Raw genomic sequence first — 23,232 nt, 5'->3', positions numbered from 1 at the left:
AGTAATTTGAAAAATGCCAACTACTTATATTGCTGCTCAAAAATGTTATAAGTCAACATGTTTTGTATTATACAATATATTTTTTTAGGACTTTAGCGTATATTTGTCTTTAAAATTGACTTCCGAAGGAAACATTTCTTTACTTACTGTAGTATTTGAGCGCTTCTTTCAACTGTCGTTAAACGCACGATGACAGTTGACAGTCAGCAGTGAATGCGAATGAAAATAAAAAATAATGAAATTATTAATTGAATTGAAGAGGGAAAGGAGAACAAGTATATTATAATAATTCATATGTAATGTTTACTGATTATAGTTTACTTTTGTATAATAGATAAATGTCATGGCCACGAAAAAAATGTCTTTGTCTCAAAACAAACAGTCATCACTTATAAATTTTGTAAAAAAAACCAGTCGGGAATCATCTCGGAATAGTAGTCCGACTCCAAGGTGGGTTATTATTTAAATCTAAATCTTTATGCAATGTTTACTTTTTTAATATACTTGAAATCTGGTCCTCCAATAAATAAAAAAATATATTTTTAAAAATTTGCTTAACACCCTTGTATGAAATTTTATACATTATTTACAAATATTTCAGCCAGTCTATATTAAGCGTTAGTAGCAAATAACACATACTGTCTAATAAAAAAAAATATACATGCATGTTCTCATAGTATATTGTGGGTAGTTACATTTTACAAGGTTTTATTTTATCAAGACAAGTGTGTTAGTATGCATGGTTCAAATCTCAAAATTAGAACCAATGCCTGACGTTTGACAGGGTTTCAATTTGGCTAGGGTTGTCATACGTCTGGGTTTCCCCGGATTTGTCCTAGTTTAGAGGGCATCCGGGGAGCATCGGGGGTTTAAAATTTTTAAGTCGCCCGTGACACACACAACCTGTTTAAAAAACGTGTTAACATGTCCGGGTCCTGGACTCTAAAATCCGGGGTTTTCATGTGTCTTGTCCTGGTTTCCAAATTTTAGAGATGGCAACCCTTAATTTGGCATACCTATGAAAGACTGAGCTGATCTAATGATGGAGACTGAAGGTAGCCCAAAGACAACAAAGTAATCTCATTGAGTTGTTAGTTTTAAAGAATTATCTTGATGAGTAGTAAAATAGATCACTATTCAAACTGGTCACTGAACTAGTGATAAAAGCTTGTATCAAACATGACATTTTTGTAAAAAAAAACTTATCTATGTTTTATTCATAATTCATATCATACAGAATCTTAAAGAGAACATTTAAATACTTAAATGTTTTACTCACATGGCTTTATGTATTTTCACTTCTTTTTTCATTTTCATTTTTTATTTGTTTTATAAGTTTTTTAGGAGAAGCTCTCATTTTTATGTCTGACTTGGTTTACAGTTTGTTTTTTATTAATTTATATTGTGATTCCATTTTATTTTTCCTCAGTGGTGACAATGAGCAAGTCTCAGAAAAGAAATCCAAATTTGTATGGAAGTCCAAGTCTACTCCGACCTCTAATACTTGTAAGTATTAAAATCATTTAATAGCCGGGTCCACACAGAGCGAGCACACGCGCGAGGCAATTTCCTCACGCACAAACCGGCCCGGCGGCGCATGCGTTTTCCTCATCTACACTGGCCGGTTTGTGCGTGAGGAAATTGCCTCACTCTGTGTTGACAGTTCCAGTGAATTAATAACCAGTGAGCTAATTTGCTACCTTTAGTAGCAAATGTACTATCTCGGACGATTGATGTTCGAAATGACATTGAAATGTCATAGTTTTCAATTGTTGGGTTAAATTAAATGTAATGTCCTGTTACAACAACGCTATATGCAACATTTAATTACTTATTATAGAAATAATAATATATATTTCTTTAAATTAACCCATACCCCGGAGTTAAAATTCAATAATAATAAAAATTCAATAAATACGTATTCTTCATTTTTGCCATGCAAATTGTTGTGCTGACTGACAATTCTTCATTTCAGGGACACCTCCATTCAAACAGAATCCTGTTGGTATTTCATCAAATCAAGTAAGAAAATCAAAGTACAGTCAAGTGTAAAAATATGGGTGCACACAAGTTAAAACATATGTCCCTAGCTGTTATATGTTGACAAATTAAGAGCTATGGGACATATTTTTGAGTAAGTTGCCCACATTTTTACACTTGACTGTACTTCATTTTTCCCTTTTTATAATCAGATAAAACTCACTGGTGGCCAATGGAGGGCTTGGCCACTTTTTCTTTAGTATATGACATCTAATTCAGTTTATAATAAAATTATAGTAGTGTGACTGATGGTCCCTGTGGCAGCTCCTTACCAGTCTCTTTTACTTGGACTTAATTTAAAAAATAGTTGAAGAAATATGCTTTTACTATTTTTTCTTACTTACATGTTACATTTCTAAATGAATGAATTGAATTGTGCTAAGTGTAATTGTGCTAAATAATTTGGTGTAAGTATAATTAATTTTCATATATGTTTTCAGGCCCCACCTAGACAGAACCATATATTGCCTGTAACTCCAATTGTTAACTCTGCTCCCTCAGCTTTCAATCAGTCTCTAAAATCAAATGTCCCATGTGACAACAGCAATGACATGTTTGCTATGGATGTGGTAAGTCCAAGATACTTAGTCTACCAGTCAACTTCGCTAAGGCTCTATTTTGTTTGTATAAAATACACACTCACATGCAGGAACTTAATCACACATTAAATGCAAAACATCGCTCTAGATACATCCTTAAAATATATAAATTTTGCCTTATTATTTGACAAACTCAAATATTTTTTTACACAATCACTAACTTACAAAAAAAAAGCAGTTAGAACAGGATAACATGTTTTTATCATTTCAGGATGACTCAATGGACTTTCTTGAAACAAATATAACAAAAGATAAAAGCCAATCACCAAAAGCGACCAACAGATCTCTCAGAATCAATTCTAGCCCTTCACCTGCTAAACATGAACACAAATCTGAAACTAGGGACAAGTCGGCAGACAGCAAAAAGGTTTGCAGAACCCCAGACAAATCCAGTCCAAAGAAGGATAAGGACCCTCTGAAGAATCTTAAACTGGATAGCTCAATTTCTGGTTTCTTACAGAAGATTGCTCATCATACTGCTTTGAAGAAAGCTAGTGAGGTAAATGAATACTTAAACAAATGCCAGTTTAATAATATGTAGCGGGTAAATAGCCTGGCGAACTACTCGAAAAGGCGGCAAATGTAAAAACTTAGCTTTCTTTTAATACAGTCAAAAGATCCTTCGAAAACCTTACTCCTACGAGATAAGGTTACTGTTAGTATTCCATTCTAATGTTTTTTCCACGTAACGTCAAATCTATTGAATTGATTTTATGATGTTTTTAGTCTTAACCCAAATCCAAAGGTAAGTATCCATAGTCTGGTCACAGGCTTCAAGCTTTTATATCTTTATATGTTACAGTTTGTTAAAATTAGCCATGTCCATGTACTTTATGCCGATATCGGTAGTTCAAAGATTCTCTGATTGTCTTTTTCACTCTGCAATTTCTAGGACCGTAGTCTCCACACAAAAGACAAAGAAGACTGTAAAAAGATGTACATAGAACTGTTAGAAAAAATTGCTGACGCGTTTGACAGAATACCAAACTGCATTAAAGAAAAATTCCCCGGCTACGAAAACAAAACTTATGCTAAAATGAAACAGTTGAAATCAAGACTTAAAGCAGCTATGGCGAAGGTACCTGATGATTCGACTCAGTCCTACTTAGATAGTCAACCTAGTACTAGTAAATGTAATACACAAGTCAATGGTCGTGAAAGTCCATCACTACTTGGTGATTATGATGACCTAAACGATTTTCAAATGCCAAAAAACAATCTCCTTAACGGGGAAAGACCTATACTGACATCTGATACTTCAACTCCAGAATTTACATTTAATAAAGCAGCCCCAAATAAAACAATATATTCTGACTTAATGGCTAAGAAATCTCTATCTTTTGAAGCGTTTTCGCCTACAACAGGAAATGAAAGCCTCCAATCAGATGTAGAGAATTTAGATACTTCTGAAAATGCAAATAAAAGTAAAGGGAAATTTGTATTTAAGAAACCTTCTAGACTTAGTGAAGATAATAGTACACCGACTAGAGATGTACCTTCAAAAACTTTAGAAAGGTTTAAAAATGCATCTGAAAAACTCAAGCCAGTAGTAGCTGAAGAACCTCAAAAATACGTGCCTGTAGCTAACAGCTCAGTTGGTTTCCAACCCCCTGAGTTGAGTAAGAATCTGTCAAGCTTTAGTAAACCTTGCACGGCCGTTTCGCCTATTGTAAAAGAGCCGGTTCAAGACTATGATGAAAACGATTATGATATACCTTTAGACATGGATGATGACACGGATATTATTCCAGAAAGTTCGAAAGTCAGTGTGATCAATATAAGTGATTCTCAGCCAAGTATAAGTAATACACAGATTGTGAATGGTAAAGAGGTTGCAGTGGATGACGACGGTTGGCCGGAGTACAGGCTGGAAGACTTTGAAGATGACATGGATATATCGCTGACGACGGAGCCGGAAGTCGTCAAGTTGATGGAGCACTCTACTTTGGAAACTGAGACGCCTAAGTATAAGGGCATGGGGAATTTTCACGAGGGTACGCAAAATGATGGAATTACGGGTAAGATTTATATTTTTACTTATATGAAATTAGTACTTAATAGCTGCAATTGCCACAGTGGACTTATACTTAATTCTGAAATAGAAGTGACTTAAATTGAAATCTTATCACGAACATTGCTTTTATTAAACTTTATACTTCATAAGCACAATTTAGACAATTCTTTTGAACTTAATTTCACATAATAATTGTGCCATTACAGGCATTACATTGAAAGTGTCGGTTATTTAACGCTATTTTATAAATTACTTTCTATACAATATCTGTAAATGTGGCTACATTGGAGACTTCCGAGGCTAATTTTTTGATCTAGAACTCAACATTTTTTAAGTCAAGTCGTGAGAATTCAGCTCTATATTTACGTTTTTGAAATCGACATTTCCGTATACTCCCTTGAAATCTTTGAAGTCCTTTGCTTAGATTTCTGCTTTTACAAAAGTTCAAATTAAACCCTATCTTCTACACACTAAGGTTCCATTTCGCAGGCGAGTTCGACGGCCTGGACTACCCCCACTCTTCTATGATGATGGAAATGTTCAGTGAGAAGTTCGGTCTGCGCTCCTTCCGACCGAACCAGCTGCAAGTGATCAACGCCACTTTGTTGGGCCACGACTGCTTTGTACTCATGCCTACGGGCGGAGGTAATTTTCAACCCTAACTCCTACACACGAAGGTCGCATTTAGTCATTCGTCGAGTAGGTAGAGTTACACAAAATCTCTGTTTTGACCACGACCAGTGAAACCTAAACCTAACCAAAAAAGATAACAAAATAAATGAATAAATATGTCCCTAGGTAAATCGCTGTGCTACCAACTGCCTGCTATTTTGACGCCGGGGGTCACCATCGTCATATCACCACTGAAATCGCTCATTTTGGACCAAGTCAACAAGCTGCTTTCTCTGGACGTAAGTTCGTATTCACTTTACACGTTTTGGAATATAATTGATATTGCATGATCAGGACGAATAATAATATTATCAAAACCAAAATTTGGCGATTTCACCTTTCAGTCGCTATAAGATATATAGAAACGGCCAAGTTGTTCACAAATATCCGAACATAGCTTCAATTATCAAGGTGTTAACGTGGCTAACCCAAAATATTTGATTGCGACTATACTTGTCTTTTATACCCGTAAAAGCATTAATTGATAGGTCAGTGCAATGAAAAAATGTTGTGTTAAAAACTGGTTACTTCAAAAACTACGCTGTATAAGAAATTACCTGCTAGCGTCCCCATGAAAAAACTTCTTCTCGTCAGATCCCAGCGGCTCATCTCTCCGGCGACGTGTCCCTAGCCCAAGTGGACGAGATATACCACAAGCTGTCTCTACGGGAACCACTCATCAAGCTGCTCTACGTGACTCCTGAGAAGATCAGCAGTTCGCCCAAGTTCCAGACCATGCTGGACGCGCTGTACTCGCGGGATAAGCTAGCCAGGTCTGTACATAGCTGACGAGACAAGCTGTCTCTACGGAAACCACGCATCAAGCTGCTCTACGTGACCCATGAGTAGATCAGCAGCTCGCCCAGGTTCCAGAGCATGCTGGACGCGCTGTACTCGCGGGGCAAGCTGGCCAGGTCTGTATTAAAAAATATTATATCCCATGTTAAAGTTATAACACAATTTCTCGTCATACCACTCATGTTAGCACACAAAGTCTTAATCTGTGCACTGCAGGTAAATTTGGGTCACAACACAATACCTCACATAGTTAAATGACCATTTTTAATCCTTACTGCAAAGACGTAAACGATAAGAGCCAGTTTTCGCTCCGAGTACTTGACAATATTACTCCTAACAATATTACTTGTTTGTTATCAGATTCGTGATTGACGAGGCGCACTGCGTCTCCCAGTGGGGCCACGATTTCCGACCGGACTACAAACGACTGTTCATGCTCCGGGAGCGCTTCCCGACTACCAATATTATGGCGCTGACGGCGACAGCCACGCCGAGGGTGCGCATGGACATTCTGCACCAGCTAAAGGTACTGTGAATATAGATCGCATCAAAAACATTGGGTACATGTAAAACATATAATGACTTATTGCAATGTTTTCAGGTTTTCTATGGTTTGATAAGCTAAATACTAACTATGTTTAAAATGTGGAGCTTGGGGCTCTGTTAGAAGTACTTTAGAATTATGATGATCAGTCAGTGAGTCAGTGAGCATGTTAGTCACAAAACTAATTTCTCTTTATTTTACTCGACTTGGCGGGCCACCCTCAGATCAACATACCTTCATAGACAATTTAACACTAAATAAGAGTATTACGCATAAATCCATTCTATTGAGGCTATCTTGGGATATGTAACCCAAAACCTTATTGGTTGGCATCGCCCAAAACCTGGGAGGGGCCTGTGGCCAACAATGTAGGTATCATATCGCTAACACCCAAACATGCTTCAAGAGTCACACAGTGGTCTCTATACCACCAGCCGCGGACCCAAGCTGGGCCGGGAGCCTGTACGTTAGGCCCGCAAGTTGCCAAATTGTTATACAATCCGGCTCGCTAATATGAAGCGGGGACACCGGTGAGGCCTGGCTGCGACCCTTGGGTCCAAATCTTTAGAAACCCCTGGGTAACACCTGAAACGTTATCAAACTAAAGGTGGCTGTTTTATCTTATTATCGCAGGTATCAAAATGCAAGTGGTTCCTGTGTTCATTCAACCGGCCGAACCTGGCCTACCGCATCCTCGAGAAAAAACCCAAGAACGTAAACCAGGATGTCGCCAACATCATCAAGGAGAAGTTCTTCCGGTAACTAGCATTAGCAGATATACATACACATCTTACATTTTGCATTTAAAATTGTGAACCTTACTGATGTACAATTTATATTGAACGGTTGTGCCATCAGTAGCGGCCGGCGCGGCGACATGTAGTTACTGCATAAAAGGTTCAAATTACTTTGGCTCGTATAACATTAATTTTTATTACCTCCCCAAAATGATTAAATTTTAAGCAACCATACACTACTGACAAGTATTATGGCATTTTGGGTGACCACACACATGACACGTAGCTAATTTCAATGTTAAACCTTATCTCTAACGTAATAAAACTTGCAGTGACTCAGGCATAGTCTATTGCCTGTCGCGCAAAGAGTGCGAGACTCTATCCGGAGACCTTCGTAAAGTGGGCATTCAGGCTGCACCTTACCACGCCGGTCTACCGGATAAAAAGAGAGAACAGGTGCAAGCGGGATGGGTAGCTGACAAGTTTAAAGTGGTAAGTTACACGAATGTGGACTGTAAACAACTTGTATAAGATTCAGAATCACGTAGAATACTATTAGCTGACTTACGGAAAGTGAATATTCATGCCGCGTCTTACAAGTGGGCAAGTTTACCGTTTATAGTAAGCGGTTGATTCGAATTTGGATTTTATATAATTTTTATTATAAGACATTATTACACAAATTGACTAAGTCCCATAGTAAGGCTTTCAATAAGGTCCGTTTGTGGGACTTGCGGGTCCTGACAACGATTTATAATATATAAGTACTTAAATACATAAACAACATCCATGACTCGGGAAGAAATATTCGAGCTCATCACACAAATAAATAAGGAACCCTTGCCAGCATTTCAATAACGGGACCATTAGCTTCATAGGCGGGGTCACGAGTGTCACTACCCACTAGGTTCTCATGTTCGACGTTCAATATTCAGACATAACGACTACTCGTCCTTACTAATGCATGGAGGTATATGAGTATGTTAAAGAAACATTAGAATTACATTACTAATTAAGATACTTACACTTATATTTCCTCAGATCTGCGCAACAATCGCGTTCGGAATGGGCGTGGACAAGGCGGACGTGCGCTACGTGATCCACCACAGTATGCCGAAATCAGTAGAGGGATATTACCAAGAGGCCGGTCGCGCGGGCCGCGACGGCGAGCTGGCAACGTGCCTACTGTACTATTCCTACTGTGACGTGGCGCGGTATCGCAGACTGCTAGACAGTGAGTTACTTTGTGTTCATTATCTTCTAACGCCAGTATAGAACTGGTGGCTTCAAACCGTAAGACGGCGTTCGGACCATAGAAATAGGATAGTATAGAACGACTGTCAAACTTCGAAAGTGTGACCAAAAATGAAATGCAAGTGTGTGCGTAAATTGTCTATGTGCGCACAAAAATAGTGATGTCATGTTACAATATATTAATAATCTATCGATGTTTAACTGCTTTATCGACTACTTTTTCAAATGTGTTTGAAAAAGTTGAAAATGATAAAGTTGAAGTTGTTTGAAAATGTGTTCGCAAAGAGTTGACTTACCAAAGAAAATTTGAATTTCGCGCCTTTTCCTGCTGACAAGTTGGGTTGGGTGTGTATACGCTGTGTACAAGTATACGATGTCTTGTGTTTCCTTGTGTTGGCGGCAAAGCCGTGGAAAAGCGGTTAAAATGTAAGTACTGTGTTGGAAAGTGAAGTTTAAATTTATCGCTAAACATGTGCACCTTCAAAAAAGGTATTATAACAATCGTTATTATTTTAAGTCGGTTATAAAGGTAATATCTTAATGATGTCTTGTGAACAACTAATTCCATACCTACGAATATACCGACAAGTTATCTATACAGTCATATGAACATTTTGTCAAGCCCTAGCGTAAAGTAACAGTTTAGGTTTTTACACAAAATATTCTAAATTATTGACTATTATGATGAAATATTAACACACAATTGAAGAAAAACTTATAATGAACTGTATAAATTGGCTTTTTACACTTTTCATGCTGTTCATTTGATAAAATATAGTTACGAAAATTTCGCTACGATTATCATAATTACCTGTGAAATGAGTATTTTCCTGGGTTTTTTGGCCCTGAAACACTACAATCCGGCACACAATATGACACCATCGTCACTAAATTACTTAATATATATTTTTCTTTTTGATTCTCGTATATTTTTCACGTTAAAAAATACGGCAATATGATTTTGGCCGCCTCGGCCGCCTTCGAACTCAAAATTGGTTACGTTTTCTCATATGTAGTCTGCCTCTTTCGCACTTATAGCTTGTTCATATACGTCATGGCTTCCCTTTCGCACACTTCATCTGTCTGTCAAGCGAAGCGACTGACATGTCTCTGGTTCGGACAGGTCCAATTTCATTCAGCATCTCATTCTTCTTTTCTTCTTCTTCGTCTTAGTTTTTCCTTTTTTTTTTGCATCTCCTGAGGATGCCTCTTAAATAGGCGAAACAGTGAAGTTTTGTACAGTTGCTGGTGGTTTGTTATATTTATTTGCGTATTTATTTTTGCGGTGGGAATATTAATTGCATGTGAAAACACGCAATTAAGTATAACGGTTAGCACGTTATCTTTTCGCGGATTAGCAAAGTAATATTTTCGTATTTTATTTTATTTATTAGGCACACAAAACAGATAATATTTACTACATGATATAATTAAGTTGAGGTTTTGGTTGGGAATGCCATCCAAAGCATGTATGCGCAGCATGTAATACACATTAAAGAGCGAAAACTACAACTATACTAACTACACTTAATTACACAATATAACTATTTTTAGACACAAAACAATTTGCATAAAGAAAATAAAGCGAAGAACAAAGGGAGATTGAAACACACATGTAAGATTAATACAAACCTAACGTAGTGGTGATTAATGGCAAAGAACTTCCATAACTTGTTTCCGAAAGATGGCAAATTTCGAGTTAAAAATATCAATATGATTATGCTTAGATACCAGAACTAATAATAATTAATATAGATTTTAATATTAATTAATATAGATTTCCGCAACGTAACGCCTGATTATATTCATTATCAGATCCAATTTCCCTCGTACATGATGTACAGGTCTGTGTCCAGCAGTGGGACGTATTTAAACTGACCTTATTTTTGACGAATCGCAAGGGTGGTGCGCTGTTTCGTGATTTCGAATCTGGAAGTCACGTATTTACTTACTGAGGACTTTTCGTAGCTTTTGTAATTTGAATTATGGAATATCCCCTTATTATGTAATAATGCTGATGTACTGCCAACAGTGGAACGCAACACCACACCGGAGGCGAAGCGCGTCCACATCGAGAACCTGCTGCGAATGGTGGAGGTGTGCGAGAGCGTCACCGAGTGCCGCCGCGCGCAGGTAGAGTACAATAGAGACAGTTACTATAGGGAAAAGGCAATTCGTCGACGAGTGATGTTGCCCTACGACTTGAAGCTCTACCAACGTTGTTCACTCAGGGACCACGCGCGTTGGAGGGTCTGCCCTCTTGTGGCCTGAATCGGAAACATAAACTGTACCTACGTGGACACTTCACGCTAAAGCAAGTGCTGCCCTCTACAGTTTATATACGTTTGCTTGTGCATTGAAGTTCTGCCATCTTGTGGGCTACATCGGAAGCTTAACGATTTCACTTTGTCAATAAACAGGGGGCTCCTGTGCTGCCCCCTGCAGTTCATGCACGCTCCCTATATTTGTGACATTTAACTACTACCTTGGTCGCAACTATCATTGTTAGCGCGCCGCGCGACGTTACAGTAACCATTCAAACAATACATATTTCAAAAAAAAAATTACAGAAAAATCGTATACTAAGTAAATGTATATGTATTATATGTATGTATGTCTATAAATAATATATATATATATATATATATATATATATATATTATTTAGTATAATTCTTCAACATACATGCTTGATATGTGATGCTGTTTCTATTAGTATTATTCTAATCTCGTATTAGCACTACCCGTTCATTGTTGTAAGTTATTGGTTTCCTGCTACCCAAAGGTTGTCTGGAAGAGATCGCTTTTGAGAGATAAGACCACCTGTTGCTACCTATTCTAATGTGTGTTCTTTTTCTGTATTCCCTTTTCATTATGAGGTTCACAATAAAGAATATATTATTCTTATCTTCTTACCCCTATCTTAACTAGTGCTAAAGCTAAGCTTAACAGCTTCAAGTGCTTGAATTTAATCTGTGACCAGCTTGAGTCTAAACGTCAACGTCAAGTTAGAACCTTCTGTTTTGTGTCATAACATAAAGTGTTGAATCAAGATAGTCTACTTATTTGTAAGTATAGTATTTCATAAACAGGTGCTGGGGTACCTCGGCGAGCGCTTCAGCCGCGCCGAATGCGCGGCGTATAAAGCGGCTGCTTGCGACAACTGTCTACAGGCTGCTGATTATAAGGTTCGTTTTATCTTCCATGACCTTCCTCGCGTTAACCTGGCGTTTGGCCACGGCTTACGTTGTGTGTTCCACCTTACGTCCGTCACTCATTACATATATCATCGTCGCAATCATCATTGCCCTTAACGTCTATAACAGACTATAGAAACAGTGTCAGGTAAGGCAACAACGTTTTTCATGGCTGTGTAAGCCAATACGGGAGCGGCAAACACGCCCACAAGTCTGGCAGGTGTAATGGACAATAGATAGGACGATGGTCCATGGGAGCTCGCGGAGAAAAATAGAAACTATACACAAATAATTTTATAAATTGCACTCCGTTTCGTCACATATACACATACACACCCATCTAACTTTTTCTTCTCTTCCGTTTCCTAATGTTTTTGTTTTGAAATTTGTTTTCTTATGTTTTGTTTTTATTACTAGGGTCCGACTGAAAACCAGCGTTGCAGTACATTTACTGCAACTTTATGCTGAGTCGAGCCCCTTTTTAACATCACGCTGTTTATATGTCAGCCATCGCATCTTAGTATTAAATTGTTTTAGTAGTTTTAAGATTTTATGTTCAAATGTACCAATGCGATATTTGTGATGTTAAATAAAACTTTTCTATGTCTATGTCTAATGTGGCGATTTTGAAAAAGAGATGTTGTTCCATCGTCTTGTCCGTCATCCGTGGTTCTATATGAAAAATCAATGATGTTGTTTTCAGCCTGTCGACGTAACAGAAGAGTGCAAGCTCATCGTTCGTTGCATCCGCAACGCGAACGCCTCCGGCCGCGCTTCGTTTACATTACTGCATATCGCGGATGCACTCCGAGGCTCTATGCAACAGAGGATACAGTCCTTACATAAGAGCCCTATGCACGGACGGTAAGTCTAGAAGTTCTAAAACGGACCGACAGTTAATCAGACAGGCTATGCCTATAAGTACAAGGAATTTTTCCAGATTAGAAATAAATATTGCAACTTTGAGTTATTATAAAACATTGGTACTTGGCTCTCAAAGTAGGTTTCCCTGTCTCAAGAGCCTTTTCCTACCCGATTACAAGCGAAATGTTACAATGTTAGACATTTTATTATAATACAATTACAGCAATATTTAAATTAAATTAGAGAAAGATACAAACATGTGAGACTATGTTGTGATGTACGCGCGCGTGTGTGAGTATTATTTGTCTGATTTTTGGTATGTGTGTACGTTACTGTTTGTTTACTGAAGGTTAGGTTATTCAGATGCACGACTTGATTAGCAGATAGATTTTAAGCGTTAATCAATGAGTACCCCCGGCTTATTGTTGGCCGCTTTAACCCTGACAGACACTTTTAGACACGACCAATTCAACTAATGTACCTTAGAATAGACGTAGTCTTAGTACGTACCGAACATGCGTAATGATCTTCCATCTCAGCATTATGTCCAACTATTGAAATTACAAACATTGAAATTACAATCATTTCATTTTATCTAAGTATGAGTCCATTTCTTTGATCAGATAATGTGTGAGTCGGTGTACAGATGCAAGGCGTGGCAGCGCGGCGACCCGCTGCGCCTGCTGCGGCAGATGGTGGTGCGCTCGCTGCTGGCCGAGCAGCTGGTGGTCAACAACGACATCGCCAGCGCCTACGTCGTGCTCGGGCCTGCCGTGGACAAGTACGTGCCGACTGCCCTAACAAGGCCAACTATTCAATAAAAATATTATATTTAACATACACCCTAACACTAACTATTTAGATTAGGTTCACGATGACGTGCTGCACACGCCGGGCGTAGCGTTCTAAGGGTTAAAAACATATTGTAAATATCTTATTCCCCAGGTTGATGTCCGGAAACGTGCGCGTAGTGTTCCCCATGAAGGTGGAGAAGAAACCAAAACTAACCGTCACCACCGCCGCGCCCGCCGCGAATACCGACACGCCCATCAACGCACTAATAAAGAGGATCGAAGAGAGATGCTACGCCGACCTGGTCGAGGCATGCCGGTATGTCAATCGATATCTTTAGCTAAGGCAGGCAAATTGACGTCACCAACAAACACGGTGTGTACAGAATACGCGGCATACGCGTTCACAAGAGGGTCGAGGAGAGATGCTACGCGTATGTGGCCGAGGCCTGTCGGTATGTCACACGATGCTGTCCTAGCACTGACGTAATCGCCAAGGGAGCACAGAATACGCACTCATCCAGTGTAGCGAGGAGAGATGCTACGCGGACCTGCTGCAGGCTTGTTGATATGTCACAAGATATCACTAGCACAGGTAAACTAATGTACCATTGGTACAAATACAAAATGCGCGCGCACAAGAGGATCGAAGAGAGATAGTAGCGGCTAGCCGAAGTCGTCGGCATGTTCCTTACGTCCCAGCAAGTCTTAGATAGGCAGTTTCCCGTATCATGTCATGCAGTAAAAGGAGCAATCCCAAACTGACTGACACACCTGAAAACGTGCTTAAGTAAAGGATAGGGGAAAGATGCTACGCGTATCTGGTAGTGGTCGGATTCCGTAGCATTGTCGGTTATGTCTAGTAAACTCTAATTCATTAATTGCTGTTCTGTTTTCTGTAGGTACCATGTTACCCACGTAGCCTTGGTACTATAGTTTATCTTCTTTTCCAAATTGTTTAAATATTGCGAGTCGCTGCGTTTAGAATTTAATATGTGATTGATAAAATATTATTGTTTTATTCTCAACCGGACGCTCATTGTATTATTGAAACCCAGGGAAATGGCGGAAGCCCGCGGCACATCTCTGATCGCAGTCATGCCGCTGGCCGGCTTGAAGGCCATGTCGACGCGGCTGCCCGAGTCGCCGGACGACATGCTGTCTCTGCCGCACGTCACGCGCGCCAACTACGACAAGTACGGCGCGGAGCTGCTCAAGATTACTTCCGCCTACGCCGTGGAGAAGATGGGTACGTACAAACATCAAAGTTGGTAAGTAAGTAAGTAAGTAAGTACTGGTAAGTACTGTTACCTACCAGTTTTTAACGTACTATGTGTGAGAAATTCTTTCTATTACTACTATTTCTTTCTTCAGGCCTTCTCATGCAGTATCAAGACGAACTCGAACAAGAGAAGCCCGCCGAGGATGACTTCGCCGACGGAACAGACTCGGAAACAGACTGGGGCAGCCTGGCCAAAGGAGCCAGCCATGATGCCAGCGCTCCCAGCACCAGGAGTAGAGGCCGCGGGAGGAGCTTCACTAGGGGTGTTAAGAAGAGGTTAGTTCATCAAGTTTATACGGCATAGATACATGGATACGTGATATAGATCGATAGATACTATATATACGAGACGTATCAAGATTAGCTGGAATAAGAGATGGCCCTAGAGGATTACTTCTCCAAAGGCATGGATTCGGAAGCGGATTGGGGAAGCTTGACTAATGGAGTTGTCGCCAGCGGGGGGAGGGGGGGGGGGGGGGTCTTTAAAATACCACGCTTGGTCACACCGTAGGTTTTTGTCATATAGCCAATATCCTCTATAGAAATTTCGCGATTTTTCGAGGTTTATTCAAGTATGGCGCCCAGGGTTTCTTACGTGAAGAGAGGGGCGGGGATGTTCCCTAAATGCGTGAAGAAAAGGTTAGTTCAAGTTTATAGGGCAGGTATGAGCTATCAAGACGAACTCGAACACGAGAAGCCCGCCGAAGATCACTTTGCTGACGCAACAGATTCAAAAACAGACAGGGGCAGCCTGGCCAAAGGAGTCCGCTATGATGCCAGTGTCTGCAGTACACAGTACACAGTAGGACGTGGGAGGGGTTTCAGTAGGGGTGTTAAGAAGAGGTTAGTTCATCTAGTTTACGCGACATTGTAGGGTGACATATCATGAAGTAGGAGTAAGAGATTTCCCTAGGGTGACATTCCGCTGACGGAACAGTCTCAAAAACCGATTGGGACAGCCTGGTTAAAGGCCACTTAGCCACCATCTTTACCACCACGCCAGCCTCTTTAGCACCAGCAGAGGGCACTGCAGATGTAGAAGCTTCACTAGAGGAGTCAGTCAAGTCGTGTCGGGCGGTGGTTCGTGCGGCACGATCAAAATGTATAGGCTTGAGTAAACCTGCTTTGGACGACAGCCGGCGGTCGCCGTGCCGCGTGCATCCAGTCCGTGGCCTTAGTTAGGTTTATTGTAGGTCAAAAAAGCGCTTTTGCCTTATAGAAATATCCAGGTTGACCTTTTCTCATAATTCGTACATAAAACTTATAACAAGGATTCAGAATTTAAAGAAGCGGGTGTCTCTAGTGGTGAACTCTAGCATTTTTGAGCCAATCGCATCAAAAGTTTATATCTCAGGGTGTAGAAGGTAAAACGAATAAGGAGTGTGGTCCAATAAACACCTCACCCGCTTAGCTACTTCTGATGCTGACTGTATGTCGTGTATACTGTGTTTGTAGGTTCAAGAAGAAACGTACAGCGTCAGCGGCGAAGACGAAAGCGGCGCGGGGGGCGTTCGCGGCGCGCGGGCGGGACGCGGCGGGGGCGGGGGCGGGGCGCGGGGCGGGGGCGGGCGCGGCTGCTGCCAAGCCCGCGCCGGCCTGGAAGTCCTCAGGTTACTGCATTGTAGTTATTTATTAACAACCACTTTTAAATGTGAAGATCACCATCGACCAAAAAGACAAAAAACATAAATCGAAAAATTCATGTGTTTCGCGTTATTAAAATATGAAATAATGAAGGTAAAATTAAACTGAATCCGTGCTATACCCCTCAATTCTTCCGACGCGCTCGGCTCCGAGCGGCAATTAAAGCACGGTGTGACAACGCAGAAAGATAACCTGTTATGCGTTAAAGAGGGACGACATGATTCGTAAACTTTCCCTGTTCAACACAGATTTATCACTGTTAACCAAAACTGATGTTTGACAGCGCAAGGTCACGAATCACGTTGTCCCTCCCTCCTATCATTATTTCACCGATTTCACGATATATTTCTCGCTCGTTGTGCCCTTACAGAGCAGTAGTAGTGAGTATAAACATTTCGAAAAACACTTATATATTATGTAATATTTTTAACATAGTTATTTTTTTTTTGTAGAAACTTACCGTCCCATTTTTAAAGTGTACAATATTTGTTACATCAGTAACTTGTGTACTTGTAACAGCGGGCAACAAGCTGGGCAGCATGCCGGTGCCGCGCGCCAACACCGTGCTCAACACGAGACCCGGCGTCTTCAACCCCTCGAAGCTCAACCTGCTCTAAACGCCAAACTAGACCTTATGTGCACCGACTAAAGTTGATAATCGGATGAGATGCTAGCTGCACCTGACCAAGCTGGGGAAGCATGCCGGTGCCGCGCGCCAACACCGTGCTCAACATGAGATCCCTCCAAGCTCCCAAACTAGACCTTATATGCAACGACTAAAGTTCACAATCGGATGAGATACTAGCTGCGTGTCAAACGATAATCGACCTTATTTACCTCGTATAACGTTGACAGTCGAAAGGAACAATCGCGATATTATTCATCTTAGCTGTCAGATGAAGGCGCATGATTACCCTACTGTGAACTAGACCAATAGTTACGTTATGCTCGCTGACAAAAAAAAGTTCAAGATGAAGTTGTTAAAATCAAACAGAAACCTACAGTAGACCACAAACTCATCACTATGAAGTTTAATGCAATTTAGTGTACGTGACACATTAAAAAGTGCCTTATTTACTACGCATTAAGGACTTATGTAAATAACATTCTATTGAACTGAATTTGATTTGAATAATCAAAGGACTGCTGAATGTATTGAATGAAAGAAATAGTCCAGATTTCTAGATTGCAATGTTATGTCACTTCCAAGCTTTTATGTTTTGATTTAAGGTTGACATTTGAGTGGATTATTACATTTAGAATGTCAATGTAGAGAGCAAAATTACCTAAGTTAGTGCATAAATATCAACAAATTACCTCATCTTGTATTGTCTAAAAGTATGATTATAATTCCAATTAACTGCAGGCAGTTTTAGGTATTGTATCGTTGTATTTTCGACGAGTATTCCACCGAGCTAAACCAAAAGAGTAGGGTTTCGACGGATCTGAAATGTATTGGTAGATCCAGATCCGGATAATTTTATACATTCGGATCGGGATTGCGAACTCTTATAATTTTAATGGTATCATTATGTCTGATGTCAGCCGATTTTTTGTTTAGGACGGTAGAATATCGTTTTCTTAATGTGATACAGCCCAATAATTGACTGATTTTTAATTTTATTATAAAAAATGTTTTACAATTATTTCCACCGATGATAACAATTCAAAATGTCAGTATGAGTATGCCTTAGTTTTAAGTATGATCGAATAAATATTTTTATATAATTTATTCTTGAATCTTTTATTACTAGTGCAAAAGTAATGTTTCTGCGCCTCAATTGGCTAATGTTATAAAAATGCTGCTTTAATAAATTGTTGCCTAAGTAGGGGAAAAAAACTATTTGATTATGTTGTAACATTTTTTAAACATTTTACATACATACATATGGTGCTACTTTATAGCACTAGTGTGAAAATTTGCATATTACATTACTGTGTCGAACATTTAAAGAGCCATATGTACTGTAAAACGTGTGTACTGTACGATACATGTGCGAATAGGTGATTCGAAACGAGTGGCGATAAATTAGAACACGACCGAAGGGAGTGTTTTAAATCGACACGAGATTTTCCTATTTTTCGCACTTGTATCGTAATGTACTATTAAAAGCGTTTAATTTTCTAAGTGCCATTTATTCAAGTAGTGTGTGAGCGAAACAGCAGTATTTACGTTCAAAGCGCTGTCTCGCTTGCGCACCATTGCCGCATCCGCCATCACAATATTAAATCGATTTTTACTTAACTAACGCTTCTATTTACAACATCGATTGATATCAGGATGGATATAGTTTTTTGTGTTGTTGGTAGAGTGGCACAGTTTGTTTTGTTAAAAGAAATGTACACATAAGTATCACATTCTACCCATTGTGAACAAAGCTTATACCACAAATATGTAGGTTTGGTAAATTTGTAAACCATAAAATCATGATTTTTTTAGGGTTGTTTTTGGCCTGGACAACTAACCCATGGCAACGAGTGACACAAAAATGTAGATTCACCCATCAAATCCTCAGATCGACATACAGTGATAGGCCTTGATTACTTTTGCACATGAACTATAACCTTCATGCCCTCCCCGCTCTGCGCGAGCTGTAAAGCGCGTTGCGTGTCGGCGAGCGGCACGTGGTGCGTTATGAACTTCTTCAAGTCGATGGCGCCGCTTGACACCGCCGATATGGCGGCCGGGTACCTGCAACCGAAATACAATCATTCACGTGCTTGAGTACTAATGCTTAGTATGTTTTCACCATTATGTCCTCGTCGTAGGTATTGTCGTATGGGCATATTCGCATTTACGTGTTCACTGCCTGTGCCAGCTACGCTGGTAGCCGATATCGCGTTACCGCTAGGAGTGAGTTGCATGACTTTAAATCGCGATGCCTCGATGGCAATGAAATACCCAGCGAATCTGGCTATTGTTAAGAACAAAAACGCGCTCAGATTACATTTATTAGCAAGGGATAAGTAGTCTTTCTCGCGATTGTACTAGTAGTTATAATACAGCATAGTCTAGAGTCGCTTGCAGTGTGTGTGATGTATTTACGTATTAGCGATCCGGTAGGAGCCGCGTATATCCACTTCTCTCAGCATGGTGTTACTGAGCGGTACTTCGACACTGGCGCCGCCGATACCCACTATCAGCACCACGCCGCCCGTCGCCGTCACCTATGAAACAAAACAATGTTAGGAATTCGGTCTTTCACAAAAAAAATAGAGATAATCCTTTACTTCAATGTGTATTTTATTTACATGCCTATGGAAATAGTATCTTTATAATAGCATTTCCTGTGACGGCGAGGAAAGCGCATATGTTGACGTTGGTCCGTGCGACAAATACTTAAACTCCTAGTCGGAGTACTTCTTCATCAGGGACACGTACCTAGTCCTTAAATTCTGCTACACTAAAGTGTACTCTGTATCAATCAAAATAAAGTAGCAGCAACCAACCAACATAGCAGCTCTTGTGGCAGACGGGAACGCACACGCGTCGATGCTGACATCAGGACGGTTGCCAAGCATTTCTTCTATTTTATCAGCTGTCTGCTGGTCGGAAAAGGAGTTTTCCACCAGTAGAGTGTGGTCCGCGGCCAGGGCTTTGGCTACTTCCAGCCTTTTTGGGGTTACATCTGAAATAGACGCTGGGGTATTAACTATAAGTTAACAGTAAGCTAACAGATTATCAGTGTCTAGGATTGACAGAGAGAATCATACTTTACCATCCATTATCATCCGGAAGAAAGGGATGAGTATAAGTTTTTTGCACCTACCGTTACAACTAACTGACACAAATGGCCAGTCAGATTGAAAAATACGAATACATAGATCAAAACGTTACTATTAAAAACAGAATTTCTTCAAAACTGTTAAGGACACGTTAAGATTAGACTTTCACAAAGAACAGGGTTCATTAGACGTTGGAGACATTTTAGTTAGATGCTACGGTTGCACACGTGGATGGCGATCGACAGAACCACAATAATCATTCGCTAACCTGTCATGAGGATCTTGCTGGCCCCCATCGCTCGTGCGGCCATAGCACACAGTAAGCCAACAGGCCCGGAACCAAAGATGGCCACGCGATGTCCGAGCCGGATGCCGGCACGATTGCACGCGTGGATGGCGATCGCTAGCGGCTGCACTGCGGCGCCTTCTTCCATCGACAGGTTTGAGGGCATCCTGTTAGAAAATATGGTAATGAAACTTTGAGGAAGCTATGAGGGGCGTCAATCCTGCGGGCAAACCAACGATAAATTATGGGAGTGAGCAATAAACTGTATTCGACAGTATTAGTCACGTAATATACCTATAGACGAGGATTGAGATAAAAAAAGTTCTGAAATAATTAAACATTGCAGCGGATCGGAGAGCGTCCCTGATCTCTATTAATATCGGTGTCGCCACCGTATCGGGCTAAAATTCCGCGTATTTGCCCTTGTTGACTTGATGATGTAGGTATAGAGGTATACACGATTATCTTACTTATGGCAGTAATCCGGAAGATGCTTATAGTACGAGGCCAAGTTGCCGTCAGCGCCTAGCGACGAACAGTAGCGTGGCTCAGGACAAAGGTTGTAGCGGCCCGTGCGGCAAAACGTGCAAGCGCGACATGGCTGCGTCGGTTCGATGGCTACTCTGTCTCCCACGTGTAGGTCACGAACGTTGGCTCCGACCTACAATCATCATCAGTGTTACAAACGCCGTGGCCCGTGCGTGCGGCAGAACGTGCAACCACGAGCAGCACGGCATGGTTGCGTCGGTTCGATCGCTACTCTGACCCCTACGCGCAGCTCGCGCACGTTTGCGCTCACTTACAACCATCAGCACACAGCACAGCTATCAAACTAGTGCGTACAGTCAGCTTCAAATAGATAGTGAAGGTCAAAGTAGTAACACTGAAACAAAGGTAAACGCCTCAGCCATTACTTTTATACGCAACCTCTGGTTTGGTTTAACCTTCATGCACTACCTAACCGATCTCTTACCCTGACTGCTTTTGTCCTATACTTCTGTCGTACTTCTCCGTGAGCACGTTCCAGTGCCAGCGAAACTTGCCCGTCACACAGCTCCACGTCGGACCCATAATATATCTATTCACAACATATATAGTACACTAGATACCTTGGCAACAACACCTGCTCCCTCATGGCCGATGACTATAGGCTCCGTGAGCACGTCCCAGCCACACTTGCCCGTGGACCACAGCTTCACATCGGACCCGCATACGCCCACACACTCCATCTTTATCAGCACTTCTGTAATTCCAATTATCATCAAATTTTACCAATATTTGTTATTTATTAGGAACCCAGAGACCGATATCCGAGTAAAAAAATCATTATACTATATTTTTTCAAATAATGCAGAGGAAAATTATTTTCATGGTAAATATAAAAATTATTATAATTGTATTACATTCCAACCACCGATCTGGAGCAGAGTTTTCATAAAAATCTGAAATCATAAACCATTTCATTTATTCGTGATAAACTAACTTACCATTTAGGCAGCATACAAACCAGACGACAAAAGTTATTTAAAACATAAATTATATTATAGTCTACTACGAAGGCTGATCCTTACCATTTTGATAAACAAACTGGCATAATTTGGCAAGTAGTTATTTTTTATTTTATTTTGTATGTTAGACTATCCTATTCTGCAATACATATGGTTCAATGTAGAGGATTTTTGAAAAACTTTGCTTCTATCTAAAATCAATCGCAAGTTTTCAATTATCTATGAACAGATTTAGCTACATCTTATGATTTCTGATTTTTATTCACTCCCCAATTTGGGTCCATCCTGTATGTTTCTAATCCTGTGAACTTGCCATTATCATTGATCTCCGGCATCGGCCATTTTTCCTGCAAAAGAATAACATACATTATAACTAAAACATTATAAACACTATTTTTGCATAATTCTTAATTCACGTAGGTATTTAATTGTGTCATTAATGGTCACTAATGACACAATTAAATACCTATAGGTCACAAATAGGTACTTGTTAAAATATTAGTACTTACAATCCTAACATCGTTAGGTCCATGTAGAATGGCTGCGTAGTTAACTTCACTCATGGCTTCACTGTGGTCCATATCAAACAATCACAGCCGAGAAGTCGCTTTTATTATGTTGAAATATAATGATAAAACTATAGGTATCTCTTATGCAACGCAAACAAACTAATTCCACGCAATCTGTTATGATCTTTGTTAGAGTTCCGTTTGTACTAGCAAATAATAAAATATTTATATTACTTATTAATCAGGTAATAAATATAGTACAGTCAGCGTCAAATACTTCGTAGCAGTCAAAGTAGCCAAATAGTTCGGTACACCATATATTTAGTATGGTGTACCGAACTATTTGGCCACTTTGACTGCTACGAAGTATTTGACGCTGACTGTACCTAACTACTAGAGGTTACAGAAGGTTCATTCTTTACATAACAGTTGACACGCTTAAGTGTTGTATTAATTTTATACAAGGGAAATTAAGTACGTTCTGTTATAAATAAACTATACTTATATTTTTTAAGCAAACCCAGTGGAGGAAGGTGAAATTACACAGACCAAAGGTGGAGCCTCAAACGATTCAAAACCTCAAAAGCTGAATTATTAAGTATGTCCCGGGACCCTTTGCAACAATGCTTTCTGCTGTTACGTAAGCATGATATCATTGTGTAAATAGTTATTGTATGTATATGAATGTTTCATTGATCTTTAAAAACATTTCAGGTTACGTAACTGAGTTATTGAGTAAAACTACATTTAGATAACGTTATATTAATA

The 23,232-nt window shown here is 40.0% G+C and overlaps 2 protein-coding genes across 2 annotated transcripts; one reads left to right on the top strand and one right to left on the bottom strand.

Moving 5' to 3' along the window:
- The first annotated feature begins 106 nt into the window (after positions 1-106).
- On the top strand, positions 107-18,167 carry LOC133526968 (recQ-like DNA helicase Blm). The gene is made up of 22 exons (XM_061863841.1): positions 107-450; positions 1,430-1,506; positions 1,976-2,022; positions 2,481-2,609; positions 2,851-3,138; positions 3,532-4,657; positions 5,143-5,298; positions 5,452-5,564; positions 5,920-6,098; positions 6,484-6,649; positions 7,301-7,425; positions 7,737-7,896; positions 8,446-8,638; positions 10,691-10,791; positions 11,750-11,845; positions 12,558-12,718; positions 13,365-13,499; positions 13,664-13,828; positions 14,568-14,758; positions 14,884-15,067; positions 16,247-16,401; positions 16,955-18,167. Exons 1-22 carry the CDS (start codon positions 344-346, stop codon positions 17,050-17,052), a joined length of 4,152 nt encoding a protein of 1,383 aa, XP_061719825.1. The 5' UTR covers positions 107-343; the 3' UTR covers positions 17,053-18,167.
- Positions 18,038-22,662, bottom strand: LOC133526969 (sorbitol dehydrogenase-like). Its single transcript, XM_061863843.1, has 8 exons — positions 22,465-22,662; positions 22,269-22,302; positions 21,557-21,690; positions 20,918-21,108; positions 20,430-20,614; positions 19,886-20,064; positions 19,482-19,603; positions 18,038-19,127 (listed from the first exon to the last, which is right to left on the bottom strand). The coding sequence occupies exons 1-8, from the start codon at positions 22,534-22,536 to the stop codon at positions 18,977-18,979; spliced, it is 1,068 nt and encodes a 355-aa protein (XP_061719827.1). The 5' UTR covers positions 22,537-22,662; the 3' UTR covers positions 18,038-18,976.
- Positions 22,663-23,232: the final 570 nt, after the last annotated feature.

The sequence above is a fragment of the Cydia pomonella genome, chromosome 17 (assembly GCF_033807575.1).
Source record: "Cydia pomonella isolate Wapato2018A chromosome 17, ilCydPomo1, whole genome shotgun sequence".
Classification (NCBI taxonomy): Eukaryota; Metazoa; Arthropoda; class Insecta; order Lepidoptera; family Tortricidae; genus Cydia; species Cydia pomonella.
Note: the sequence above shows the minus strand (reverse complement) of the source record. Positions and strands in the feature narration are given on the sequence as shown.

Excerpts from the sequence above, each read along its gene's own strand:
- LOC133526968 (XM_061863841.1), top strand. The coding sequence starts at position 344 with ATGGCCACGAAAAAAATGTCTTTGTCTCAAAACAAACAGTCATCACTT. Across the intron at positions 1,507-1,975 it reads TACTCCGACCTCTAATACTT|GGACACCTCCATTCAAACAG; the intron begins GTAAGTATTAAA and ends TCTTCATTTCAG. Across the intron at positions 7,426-7,736 it reads ATCAAGGAGAAGTTCTTCCG|TGACTCAGGCATAGTCTATT; the intron begins GTAACTAGCATT and ends TAAAACTTGCAG.
- LOC133526969 (XM_061863843.1), bottom strand. The coding sequence starts at position 22,536 with ATGGACCACAGTGAAGCCATGAGTGAAGTTAACTACGCAGCCATTCTA. Across the intron at positions 20,615-20,917 it reads CTTCCGGATTACTGCCATAA|GATGCCCTCAAACCTGTCGA; the intron begins GTAAGATAATCG and ends ATTTTCTAACAG. Across the intron at positions 19,128-19,481 it reads TCCTACCGGATCGCTAATAC|GTACCCGGCCGCCATATCGG; the intron begins GTAAATACATCA and ends TTTCGGTTGCAG.